We start from the raw sequence: 13883 nt of genomic DNA, 5'->3' as shown, positions 1-13883 counted from the left end.
AGCTAAGAAAATCTCTCAGGATTTTCTGTGAGGCTGCACAGCCACTGATGTCTTCCTGCGATGGTAAGGGTGCCCTCGCAGACAGAGATCTTAAACTGTGGCAGGAGTTAATGAAGCCCTTCACCGAGAAAGCTGCATTTCTCTTGTGCTGAGATTCCACAGGAGTTCTCGCGTGCCCCAGGCAGCACTGCTCTATCACATTTCTGCCCTCATGAGTCAGGTGTCTTATTGCTGCCAACACATGGGTGTCATCCTTGACCTAGAGGAAGGTTGTGCCCACTCCTCCAGGAGTTTGGTGTGTGTTAAAATGAAGATTAATCAGCCTACTTTCAGGAAATGGGGCAATGGCTCCATTCTCTTTTTGATGCTGTGTTAAATATTATTAGGTGTCCATATGTTTGAGTGGAGTAATTCTACACATTATGCAACATATGTTGTCTCCCTACTTGCTTTCTGTATTTCAAATATGGTCAGTACTTAGTCCATCACTTATTCATTTAATAGTTCTCTGATAGCAACATGAATAGTCAATATTAAAGCAAATTTCCAGTCATCTTGTACTACAGTTTCAGTCTCTGGTCCCTGAATTGTTGCTTAGTTCAGAGAAGGCAGAGTCCAAATATTGCTTTACTTCTTGTTTTGTTCCTATTTTGTCAGGTGTACAAAGAGGGCAGACTGTGAAATGGCTGATAAGGAGAACGACTGGCTCTGGAGTCCAAGTGGTACATGTATGACTATCATCAGTGCAGACCCTCAAAACATGAGTCGTAGAGCTCCTGCTAAGGTAGGACAAGAAAATCCTTTCCCTGCACGTTCTTAAAGCACACTGATGTGACTACAAAGCAAATTAATGTCTGTTTTTCTTTAGGCATGGTGATAGCAAGAAATATAAAGTTTTTGAGGTATCTCAACCTTTCAGACTTCTCACAGTGCTCTTTTCTTCCCTCTTCTTCTTGCAGGATGTAGTTAATGTTTTCTTCTAAGAAATGCTCCTTTTAACCTTCTCTGTAAACCACAGTGATGCATTATTATGGATGACAAAGCACTTAGAGCTATCTGAATATTACGAAAGTGTTGCACAATATTGTATAGCCTATAAAAGATAATTGATAGGGGAGATTTCATGTTGCCCTTGCATCCTCTTTCAGCTTACTTGAGCATAAACTTGAGTAAGTAGTGAAGGCATAAGCTGTTTCTTTAAAATCTGGCAGTGGATTTGTCTATACAGCAAAATTTGTCTACATACATGGAGAAGTTAAATTCAGCATGCAAAACTACTACGTGGTGACAAAATGAAGCATTTGGAGAGTAACCAGTATGTCATAGCTTGCTTTGATTTCAAGTGCAGCATGCTGGTACAGACTGAGGATGTACTGGTTGTGCTCAGCAAGTAAAATCGGGTTAATTTTGAGTGAAGTTACTAAATGGTTTTTGATCCCTCTTGATCAGAAAGAAAGAGACTTCACTTTGGGTTAGTTTAATTTCATTCCTAAATGATGTAAGCAGCATTGTCTTAAGGTTGTCTCTGCATTGAGAAAAAATGTTATTAGAATGTACATAGCCTAGTTAAATCCACACCTTCTCTTACTTCAGACCTTGTCAACTTGTGTTGACAAGACTTTAGTGCCTCATATGAGAGTATGAGGCCAAAATATCTAATCAACAAAAACAAAGCCAACTTCAAATGAGCATCTACATACAACCTGTAATATTGCCACTGTCATCTTCTCCTCTGAGTTACTTTTATTCACCAAAAAATATTGCAGCTTATAACATAGTGGACCAGTTTCCGTGAGAAAGGAACCATCCTCATTTCTACTGGAAACACAAAATGTAAAAAGCCTAAACTGTGGAATTAACATACCTGAAACATTGAATCAAGGGCATCATCTAAAATCTGAATTCATTTTCTTTTTCCTGCCTTGCTAAGTTTTCCCACTCTATTTTGCCTTTAGTTTCTGACATGCATACTGTATTGATGATTTCTTTAGGAAGATTAAGATCTCACCACCACTCTCAGAAATTCTTTTTAAGTAGTAGTGATAAATGTCAGGATTTGGGTGTTGTTTTTTTGGTTTTTTTTCTTTGCATGTACATTGAATCTTGAGAAAGCCACTTTTATCTGCTCAGCCCTTTCAAACTCCAGCTTTTCCAGCCCATTCAGCCTTGGTTTATTTGCTGGCTAATAACACCTAAAGTTAATGTAATTTTCATTAAGTTCAAGACTTACTTAAGTCTTAAACTACTCTGTTTACTGAACTGGATGCTGAGTACAAGAACAAAAGGCTGGGCTGGGCTTGTATCTAGAGACATTTTTGTTTTGATCTAGTGCACTGACAAGGAAGGAGTTTTCTGTACCATTTTTATTCAGCATAGACCCAGCTGGAAAAGTGGCAGAAAAATAAGAAGAAAACAAATAAAAATTGAAAAGGGGAACCACGTTGTGCAGTACCAGCCAAAATATCACCCTTGGCTGGAAAAGAAAGCAGCTGAAAATTCTGTGGCCATAAGCCTTGCTGAGCTTGCTTACTTTCTTTCAAATATTTTACCTGTTGAAAATTTGTTTGCAGGTGAAACTGACAGTAAGTCCATTGCCAACTTTGAGCACTAGTGACAAACTTTGGTGTACCTTTGGTGAAACAAGCCATCGTGCTCAATTAAATGAAGGAGTTATTATCTGTGACCCTCCTGATATGATTCCTCCAACACCGAAAGGTCAAGGTAAAGAAATATTGCTACCTGCCATGCATAAGAAAGGAAAGTACATAAACCACTGCTTCTAATGTGATCCTCTTATATGAACTGAATGCACGGTTTTTTTTGGCTTCCAGTTCCTTGGCTCAGGTAGTCTATTGTTGATCTTTGACCACTCAAACATTAATTTAAAAAAGAGAAAGTTTTACTCAAAATCTTTCCATCGCTGTTTTTTTCAAGCTGTGCCGTTCCCACCAAAATATTCAGCAAAATTGATCTAACTGATACTGCCCACAGAAGCTGCATCATGCCACTACACCTCCCCAAAACAGTCCCTGAAGTCACCAATTCAGTGATATTTCTACCAGGAGCATAGGGATTCTGTGTCCCAAACAAGCAAAATTCAGCTATTCTAATCTTACTCTAATCAAACTGAGATATGAGGCTGGAAGAGCAGCACAGTATGAAGATGTGTTGTTTTAGTTTTATACTCGACTGTACTCGACTATATTTCAGTAACTAGTCTTCTGATCCATGTCAGAAGGTTGTCCTTTCCATCATAAAGCCTTCTGCCCCTTCCACTGTGTGCCCTCCATCTTCTGCAGTAGTGGAAGACCAATGGAAAAATACATGATTGTATTCTTAAGGGCTGTACCACCGTTCTGAACCACTGACATACACTTATGGTCTTTCGCCAAACAAAATTCTGGTGCTATTTCCTCAATAGTGCTTTATTTGAGCCTGAAGTTCGTACATCCTGATATATAAACACAGAATAAAACTGGCAACACAGCCTTCATTGTTAATTGATCAAATTTAAACAACTAAAAAACTGTTCTTCCACATTGTATAGAGGTACCCCTTAGGATTACCTTCTCATATGTATCAGAATTTCCCAAGAGTGTGGTACTTGGAAGTACATTTTAACACAAGCTTAAATTATCTTCAAAGCTGGTCAAAATCCAGTTTTAATTGCACAAAATGTAATGATGTTAAAATCTCTCAAGTTTTAAAATAGCTGGGGTATGTCAAGGTATCAGATTATGCAAAGTGTTAAAGCAGCACTACTTTATTTAGGGCCAATTCACATTCCCTAAATATTTTGAAAAGTAGGACATAAAGAGACTGAGTTGATAAATATGACAGCTTGACATCTTCCAGCATAAAATGTAAGACTAGAAGCCTGTCTGGAATGGCATGAGAGTAACCAAGTCGCTTAGAAATAATACACTTTCCTGAGTTTTTCCCACAGTGACCAATCTGAAAGGATATTCGAAAATAATATCAAGATGTTCAGAAGCTTGGCAGACACTTTGCAGAAGGCAGGCAGTTAGTAACATAGGCAGCATGTGACAGAAAGTCCCGAGCCTTCCACTTACTGTTTAGAAGCCCTATTGAGTTTGGAATGGCCCTGATTACTGTAGCAGTATCCCATTTCCAAGGAAATGGGATATTTCTAGAAAGGAATGATGCTTTATTGCAGCCCTGTTGTTAGAAAATCCTCTGGCATTTCTACCAGTCTGAAATATTAAATGGGATCCAGTGCAGGCAAATGTGACTTCCAATAAAGCTGCTCATGGTCTTTCAAGAACCTCTTCAAGGAAAGCAGAGTTTGAAACTGCCCAATTGCTTGTGAAATAGCTTGTCACAAGGGCTTAATGATTTCTGCAAAAGGCATTTTAAGCAACTTCACCATAGAAAACACCAGTTTCTAAAGATAAATTTTACTCCCTTAGTTCAGTAATGATCCAGATGAGAAGTACATTTGTGTGGAAATCCTGTACAGCAAACTGAGATCACAAGTGCCTATGGTAGCTTTGTGTTGAGGGCACTGTTGGGCATTAACCACAAAGACCACTTGTTTTAATTCACAAGACAATGGCAGTTTTAATCCACAAATGAAACAAGTAATTTTACATGAAGACATATTTGTATTTAAGATAACGTTTGATTTTATATGACTGTTCTCATGCCAGTTTTCATCTGTGTTCAATTACCCTTTTATTCATTTTTTCTTATTATTTCAGACTCTAAAATTCTAGCATGGTGATAGCAACACTGAGAAACACTTCCATAAAGTAAAGCTATTCTGTAATTTTATTTCTTCCATTTATCCTATCCTCTGCTTTTCTTCTGAAAACCATTTGCTCAAAAAACTGTAGTTTAAAAAGACAAAGCAAGGCTCAAATATAACAGGTCATGAGATCTAAAGCATCAATTGTATAGTTAAATATTTGCCGGCACTGCAAAATAATAAAAGTATTATTGTACCATTCTGTTCAAGAGCTAAAGAATTCAACAACCACTTAGATTTTTTTTTTTCTTTTTCTTTTTCTTTTGCGATAGATCACGTTTCGGTTCCATTACAGTTAACCTTTGGAGAGAACAGGATATTTTTTGCATCGCATACTTACCCTTTTTATGACTGTGAAGAAGCAATGAATCTTTATGAAAACCAGCCGTAAGTATTTCAAATTTCTAACTGAGGTGTTTAGATCCCGTGACATCGTGCTTCAGGTTACTAATTAAGTCTTTGGCTCTCAAAATTTTTCAGTATCCCAATTCTTTAACTTACACTTTAATGAGGCATGCAATTAAAGGCCAGTTCATTGGGTTGCTATTTTTGGTAGTTGCTATGTACTTGCAGGTGAGCTCTGTGGATGTCTACTTACTACATGTTGCCACAAGTGTTAGATTGGAGCTTTGGGTTGTGGTGCATTCAAATGTGATGGTCAAAGATGACTCTGCCACCATCATCTTCCCCACTCGAGATGTTACTGCCCCAGGACAGACACAGCCAACTCAAACTCCACATTTTTAACTCAATATATGAAGGTTTATAAAGATCATTTCTGTTTTCCTTGGACTCCGTCTTAAAGTTTGTGAGATGCTACGGTTTTCTGATCATTACTTATATTTCTGAAAAAAAAAAAAGCTTTCTATGGTTCTCAAACTGTTCTTACTATAAATTTTTCAACTTAACATAGTAAGGACACTGTAGCAGATTGATCTACTCTCCATGAATAAAGATGGAATTTAATTTACTTTTTTTGTCAGTGGGGGAAGAAGCCTGACAGTTTGTCATGACTATCATGTTATATTTGTAGATGCTATTCTTGTGCAAGCAATAGGTGGAATTGCCAGTGGGACTGGAAGAAACATATCTGTGAAGAGTCTTCTTCAGCACAGGATGTGATCAAACAAAATATGGTAACGTTTAAAAATAAAATTATTGGGCTTTTATTAGAAAACTTCAATATATTCTTTGCTTTTTGTCTCATATCCGATGGCTGAAGTAGGGATCTAAAAGTGAGTCTAAAGTTAACTCCAGAAGTTTAAGGTTTTTTTTTAGTGACAGTGTGGGGGTGGGAATTTAAGGGTGTGATTGAGGAGGGGCATTGTGACTGAATAACTCCTGAAAGGATATTTTTGTTCCTTTTACTCTGCTTCAATGGGAGGAACAAGATTGCAAGGCTGGGAAAGATAATCACCCACGGCTTTGACATATGCTGTAGTCATTTTTAGCGTGTCTAATTTGAAAGGGTGTAATCAAATCTGTCACTGTATTTTAAGCACAAAGTTATTTAGAACAATCATCCCGTTGTCCGAAGGCCATTGGAGCTTGCTGTGATAAGACTTTTGTTTTGAATAATGGATAAAATGTTTATCTCCCCAGGAGGAAGAATGCCCACAGTTTCTAAACCCTAACCCATCAATAATACCTATGGAGTACCGAACAACAGTGCATTTTGAGGGAAGACATCTAGCTTATTATCAGGTAAGCGGATTAATTCAAAGCTAGCTGTCATTTGTATTCCACTTTAATTCCAGCCACACCCACTCTTCAGGCATTAGATTCTGCTTTCCTGGGTGTTCTTGCTCATAATTCTTGTTAAAGAAGGAAAAGAGCTACACATAAAATTTGTCATAACGTTGGCTACAGTCTCTAAATGTGGAGTCCCACAAAGACAGAATCACATCAAGGCAAAATATCGTAGCTAGTATATATATGAATTGCATTTTAAAGAACATAAAGTGGGCCTCACCTTGAGAATTATTCTTCAACTAATGAGAGGAATTTTAAGAAGTCTGCTTTTTTTCATATCGCTTCCTAATTAAATACTTGCTTTTTGGTATTCTAAAATAGCGCTATTTGGTGTGCTTAATTCTCTCTTCACTTTTCAAACAAACAGGAAAAAAAAAAACCAACTCAGAAATTGCATGATTTTTTAGTTTGGAGGAAACCAACTTTTGTTATTATTTTTTAACCATCAAAAAAAAAGAGCAAGCACTGTCTCAGCTGTTGCAAAGATTTCTCTTTCTTAGTACCTCCTTCCAGAAAGTCAATTGGAAAGCCAAGCAGCTAGTATGACTCTGAGATTTCAATTGTTTTATCACCTGGGTATGCAGAACACATAGAAGTTAGTGTTTGTCTGATAAAAGTAAAGCTTAAAAACTTCTTTAGGTGATAGCTTAAGTATTGTTCTTAGTTTCTGCTGTTTGTTTCTCTGTTTAAATACAACTAATGGTAAATATGCTGGCTTGTATCAATTACTTAAACCACAAGCCATCACTCAACTAAAGAATACTCATGCTTTTTGAGTTTTGTTTTTTTTTTTTACCTTGCCAAATTTAAGTACTGAATAGCTTACAAAATCCTTCCATCACTTCTGCTATGCCTGCCAAGGGAAGGAAAAAGGTAAACAGGTCAGGAGTATAACAGCAATATAAGAAGTGTGGTCAGAGAAAGTTAGAAGGCAAACCATAAATGCTACAATCATATCAAAACCATGTTTGTGCAAGATGCTGTACAATCATATGATCAAAAGTAAATATTTTTGCCCAAAGATATTAAAATAAATGTAAAGGGGAAAAAAAAAAAAAAAAAAAAAAGTGGATTTTATCTGTTTTCTGTGATGGCTGGCACTGGTCACTGGCAGGATTTCTGACTAGGTGAAATGACTCTGACCTGACTCAGGCTGCTTGCAAGAAGCGGAACACAACACTTTGCTGCAGCATTTAAATAAAAAATGGAAACACACTGTAGAAAATTCACTCCAGGTTCTACTGTTAAGCATTGTGAGGAGCTGACAAACTGGTTTCTGCAGAAGAGGGAAAGCTTTCTGTGATCCCTTGACATAAGTGGAAGAGGCCATTCTCTCTTAACAACACATTCAAGGCAGATGCATAATCTAGATGTACCAAATTTACCTTTTAGAAGACTCTTCTCCTCTATGGAAGAGAAACAGCAGAAGGAACCTGCTATGCTAATCTCATTCACCTTGTTTATCATTCTTGTTTATCAACCTTTCTGAACTACCACTAGCAGAGAAAAGAGTGAAAAAAAGCCTCCTTCCTTTTTTTTAGTGGTATCAATTATGTTTAACAAAGCCAAACACACAGTGGTTTTGAATGCTTTGTCATAGTGTAGCAATATTTAACAGTTTGTCTACAGAACAGACCAGCATGCATTTATTTAACTGGGACCCAGAAAGGCTTGTGTGGAATTCAAGTCTCTCTAAGAAGTCAGATGAATGTATAGGCCCTAGTTTGGAGAGACACTGGAGAAAAATAGTTTTTCTTAGGTGAAAGATTAGTGAAAACATCTTCTCTCTCATGGGAGTAGCTCATGTATCCCAGTACAGAGGTGCATTTTTACAGCAGAATTGTAATTCCTTCAGTGCCATAAGTTGAACAGGCGCACAAACAAATGAAATAGTTGTAATTATGGAGGTGCTCATTCCTATGCAGCCGTACTGCTGAAGCAGTAAGGTTGATTACTGAAAGTTATTTTGAGTAATGGCATAACCTATACTCAACATAAAGTAACTTCTCATGGAAGACAGGGTGCTCAGGAGAAACATATGGACAGATCTCTTAGACACTGGCCCTCAGCCCAAGTGCAAATTAGAATGTGGCTTCTCACATAGAATAATTCTGTCATAGGATGTCCTGGGCAGGTGGCAGTCACATAGCCATGAACCCATTTAAGGACTTTATTGATTAGAATATTGGAATATATCCTTTTTTTTTTTATTTTATTTGCCTACATTATTGCTTAGAAAAAGGTGATCAGCAAAATAAATGTTCTGTTGTTACTCTGAACTACTAGCTCTATTATCTTAGTTTAATCTGTGCTTTGTTTAAAAGAGCATGCACAGCCACAGTATATCATTATACTAATAATGACTAAGTGCAGTAGGCAGTATCATTCATTTAAGCATCTCCATTGAATGCAGATTGGTGGTTAAGGTCAGGGTAGAAGAATAAGTCCACAATTTTTGTATAATCCTCTTAACTTGGTAACACTTATACTACAATGAATAAATCTCCTTGTGAGAGCCTTTGCTGGAAGCAAATAGACTAAAAGATGAGAAGCTGTTGACTATTTTTCTGACCCTCTTTCCTCTAAAAGAATTTCAGTAGGAAGCAGAAATAAATCCAATCTGTCCTTTTGCTCTTGGGAATAGCCACATTCAGAGCAAGCAGCTGAGAAAGGCACTGAAGGGAAGTTTAACACTGATCAGTTTATTGCATGCAACTTCTGAGAGACATTCTCCAGCTGAATCCTTGGAAGATTGGCACGTGGTAGGAGAGAGAGATGTACCAGCAACAAGATAACCACAGTAGCCCTCCAAGATTTTAGTTATTAGTAACTTCCCATTTGGATTTGTCTTTGTCATGAGTGTCTGATGCATAAATCACTTCTTGGTGTTTGTTATGTTACCTCTTCTACACCCAGGCTGCTGAGTAGAGCTCTGGGCCTTCTGCTGTAGAGCCCAGCATGGCAGCCCAATTTCAGTTCTCTCCAGGTGGCAGCCATCAGGCACACCGAGGTCCACTCCTCTCCCAACACTGCCTGTTAAACATGCAGGAAAGCTTCCACAGCAGCAACAGCAGAATTTGAACACTTTTGAAATGTAAAACAGGGACAGTGGAGCATCATTCTTCAAAAAAGAGGTTTGTAAGGTGATTTAACGCTTGGAGGATGTGAAATAGAATGGGCTCTAAATACTGCAGGAAAGATCTTTGTGAGCTCAGCAGCTTGTTTTCTGTATGCAGGTTCTGAGAAGGAAGAAGTAAAAGGTCTGTATCCCTCTATATATAAACCTCTGAGAGTCTGGAGGCAGGCCCTTTGCCTAGCTGAGCACATGCTGCTCCTCATTCCCAAGCCTTGATGGGCTCTTCTGTCCACTGCCCAACATGTCACAGCGAAGGGGCAATAACAGGGGCTTCCACTGCACTACTTAGATAAACCTGATCTGTGAGCTGCCAGTGATGCAGTATTAAAGATATATTTATTATCGTCATATACAAGGTTTTGATGACATCAGCAGCAGACTTAGTAACCCTCAGAACAGGAAAGAGAGATCAAGTCACTGAGTATTTTTTTGAAGTACTCTGAGATGCGATTGAAATTGGGACCTAAAAAGCATTAAGGATGAAGGTGGTCCTGTATTCCTGTGGTCTCTGTTGGTCTTCACCAACAACACTTTCTAAAAACATCCTTGTCATTTGTTTCTTAAACTGGTTATTCTGGCAAAGCTGTGCTGTGGGCTAGGATGGGAGGCTGACCCAGCACAGGAACAGTGCCATGGTTTGCTTTTTAGTTGGCTCAGTCCCTTGTTTGAGAACAGCTGCTGAGATTTGTGCTAGTGCTGTTCAGGTGCTGCAGCATAGGGGCAGGAATCAATGGCTTTTTTGAGACAGAGGGTGAAGAGAGGGAAAGAAAGCCTTGTAGGAGGCAGGAATACTCTTAAACTGGTGCTGCCATCAAAGACTGTCTCATGAGAACAGAGCTGGAGTCTTGGTGAAGCGGTAAAAACAAAGCCAGTAAAGTCTGAGGGATGTTCGTTCCCATTTACTGTCTAATTCTTGCCTTCCTCCTCTGCCTGTAATCCCACAGAGAAAACCTTAAAGGGCAGAACTCAAGCAGCTCCACTAATGACACATCTGATGTGTGAAGCCATCCAGCTTTCACATGTCTTGGCTTTTTCTTCATGCTCTCTGAAACCGAGTGCTAGATATGTTGTTGCTTGATTTGAACCTCTCCATGCTTGCACCTTATGGGAATGCTGGAGGGGTGCAGATGGCAGCAAATTGTACTGGCTGGACTTTTCGCTAGCTTGGCTTTCAGGTGATGACTTTAACTGGTTAGCTTTCTCCATTTGATCTTATTACTTCCAGTGCTGGACAATATATTGCCTGGTGGTGTGTTACTGCACTTGGTGAAGCTGTAAAAACTGAAAGCTGAACTTTTCTCTTCCATAGGATGAAAAATTTGTGGTTGGAAACAGCCAATTTGAATTTGAAGCTCCTGTTGAGGCTGCAGAGGAAGGAAGATTTTCATTCATGAGTAAAGAGGTAAATGCAAAAATATGATTTGCTTACCAAATATATGCTGTTTTGTAGACCTTTCAGTATGTGTGTGTCTTGAAGTATGTTGTACTGTTTTCCCTCATAAAAGAGATTCATCAGTGTTAGAGATTCTCCTTTGGTAGCAGCAGCCAAAAGCAGGAGCTTTGGCTCAGAGTTCCCAGGGTCTCCCCTTAAAGTCCTGGATCATTTTGCTATATTTCTGAATCGATGGGTTCATTGTATCGCCCCTGGAGGAATCTGGGGCCATTACTCTTTTATTCTCCACTTTTAATGCAATCTGGTGAAACCATTGATGAGAATTTCAGAGCTCTCCCTCTCCACACACCAATTAATTATCTTTCCCATAGCACAGATTTTACATCTGTAAAAAATGGAATGCTAACAGTATGCCGTTGTTTGGCTTACTTAATGTCCATGCATCTTTCTCTCTGGTTTATTTTACAGAGAAAGAAAATAGTATTCAGAAAAAGTCTACTGAGTTCAAAGCTAAACTCACAAATGTTACACTGACTTTAACCTTATCAGGTTGCTGAGAGAGTGGTTTTGAGAACTAATTAACATTTATGCAGCGTTTGAGTCAAGCACAAATAATTTCCTTTGTGAAGCCATTATATTTTCTTTGCTGTTTTTCTCTCCCACCTGTTGTTATTGCTGCTGTCTTTCAGCCTCAGCAGAAGCCCGTGTCTTGGAGCATGTAAACCATGTGCCTTGGCTATAATGAGGGGGCTGCGCTGCAAAAGATGCAAGAGGTTTCCTCTCTGTGTGGTGCAAGCCTGCCGTGGCCACAGAAATAATGGGACCAGATGGTGTGGGAAGGGAGAACTCAGCAGGGTCCGCAGCTATATTTACTGACACCGAACAGTACCCTCGCTGCTTGGATACTTATAACCCAACATAAATTAAATTAATGAAAAGTAGGCATTCAGATATTGTTCTCCCTTGGTACTTGAAATTCTGAATGAGAAGGATTAGGCTCGTTAAAACATTTTTTCTATAAATATATTGGGCCAAGGTGAAAAAAAAGACCATATGGTTTTGGATAGCTTCTAAAACCTTTGCAGCTCTGACTATTAAGCATCACAGAAAGTATGAAATTTGTCATTTTTTCATCTTATCATTTTATCATCTTTTTCAGTTCTCCTATAGTGCAAATGAAACCTTAAAACTTAAATTATCCATAAGAACAGACAAGGTTAAGATTGACAGCAAACTGATGGGTAAGTACAAAATATGAGGGTTGGGGGCGGTTAATTACAGTAAACAGGAATCTTTTTATAGTTTTGGATTTGTGGATAAGAATGTTACATTTCCAGGTTTTATTGGCTTTAGTGGTGAAATAATCAAATCTGACAGATCAAAAGTTATTAATACTAAATTCATGAATTAAATATCAGTGTTCTATAAATTAAAGGCAATTTTAAAGACTTTGCCAGGATTCTCAAGTTTGAAGTTGCTCGGAAAGACAATTGTAAGCAAAACTTCACAGTTCAAGCATACTTTAGTGGTTTGTTCTCTAAACAGCCATTTTCCTCCCCCAGCCTCCAAAAGCTGCAATGAACTTTCTCTCCCCGTTAACACAGGGGCAATTTTCCTTACTGCCACTCATCTGGACTTCACCTGTAGTCTGCACCTGCAGCAGTCTCAGCTCCTGAGCAGCAGACAGCCTTTGTGTCTGCTGGCAGTCAGCAAGACACGTAAACACTCCGTGTGCTTCCATCTCATTACTTTATTCATTTATTTCTATGGCAACAACAAAAAAAGTGTATTTAGTATATAGCACAAATAAAGACCTGGTCTCTGATATAGATTGCTTATTACTTTGTTTTTACTTCTTTCAACCTCCAGCAGTTACGTCTGTGGGTTTAGTGTGGAGCTGAGGTGAGGATTCTCCATTAAAATCAGTGGAGCAGTACCTGCTGGGACCTGCCCAGCGTGTCTGTGGACCAATGTTTTAGGGCATGATCTTGGAAAAAAAAAGCAAGGCAACACTCTTACTACTATTCATGTGAGGACTCAGCATTGGGAAAACTAACACTACCCCCAAGTAATTTTCTCTACAGTTTAAATCTGAAGACCATATTTTACCGTCTGAACAATACTTAAATTGATCCCCTGTCACGTTGGCAGCACAGAAGTATGTTTTCAGATTTTCCCTATGGCTTTGTGTGCAGTGATGAAAACACTTAAAAGAGGACCTGGAATACACATTCTGAGGAAGTCATGCTGTAGTCTCAGTGTCTTCATTTCCATTCTAAAGGCCGTGACGTTTAAAATTGCAGAATTTTGACCAAATGTTCCCAACATCTTTTTCCCAGTCTGGGAAAAAACAAAACCGTAGAATAAAGGCAGTAGCTAAATTATTAAAGGAAGGTTATCATTCAAATCAAAATGTAGAATCCTTGCAAGAGAGGAATTGAAAAATTATCAACAAGTGTCTCATCTCTCTTTATTATAAAAGATTTTTGTATCCAACTTCTCTCTTGCTTTAAAATTTCCCGGCCGGATGAAATCCAGAGCATCGTATTTTTTATGCATCTTGAAAAGAATTGACTTTGGGTATATGATTGCTGCTGAGAAGCACCTTTGAACCTGTCAGTCAAAGCACCTTCCTTTGTATGACACTTAGCGAATACTAAGTTACGACAGCGCTTTCACATCTTGTGCCATCAGGGGTGCTGAACAGTACGAAATCCAATATAGCTCTTTTATCCTTTGTCCTTTTTATCAATGATTTCACAGCTGGTATCTCAAGGTGATGGATAAGAGTCTGAATCTAATGAGTGGCTTGCTGCTGGTACATTTAATGAGCT

General features: G+C 38.5%; 1 protein-coding gene across 3 annotated transcripts in view; it reads left to right on the top strand.

Annotated features, from left to right (window-relative positions):
- PLXNB2 (plexin B2) overlaps window positions 1-13883 on the top strand; it is a 249621-nt gene that overhangs the window by 182759 nt on the left and 52979 nt on the right. For all 3 annotated transcript variants that reach the window (XM_042872395.1, XM_042872396.1, XM_042872397.1), the window contains 7 exons: window positions 658-784; window positions 2571-2721; window positions 5041-5155; window positions 5802-5904; window positions 6371-6472; window positions 10966-11058; window positions 12209-12290. In XM_042872395.1, coding sequence (XP_042728329.1) covers window positions 658-784; window positions 2571-2721; window positions 5041-5155; window positions 5802-5904; window positions 6371-6472; window positions 10966-11058; window positions 12209-12290 — 773 coding nt within the window. The remainder of the gene's footprint in view (window positions 1-657; window positions 785-2570; window positions 2722-5040; window positions 5156-5801; window positions 5905-6370; window positions 6473-10965; window positions 11059-12208; window positions 12291-13883) is intronic.

The sequence above is a fragment of the Lagopus leucura genome, unplaced genomic scaffold (genome assembly GCF_019238085.1).
Source record: "Lagopus leucura isolate 7727_CA_CO unplaced genomic scaffold, USGS_WTPT01 Super-Scaffold_100008, whole genome shotgun sequence".
NCBI classification, from domain to species: Eukaryota; Metazoa; Chordata; class Aves; order Galliformes; family Phasianidae; genus Lagopus; species Lagopus leucura.
The sequence above is the reverse complement of the archived record's forward strand: the minus strand, read 5'-3'. Positions and strand labels throughout refer to the sequence as shown.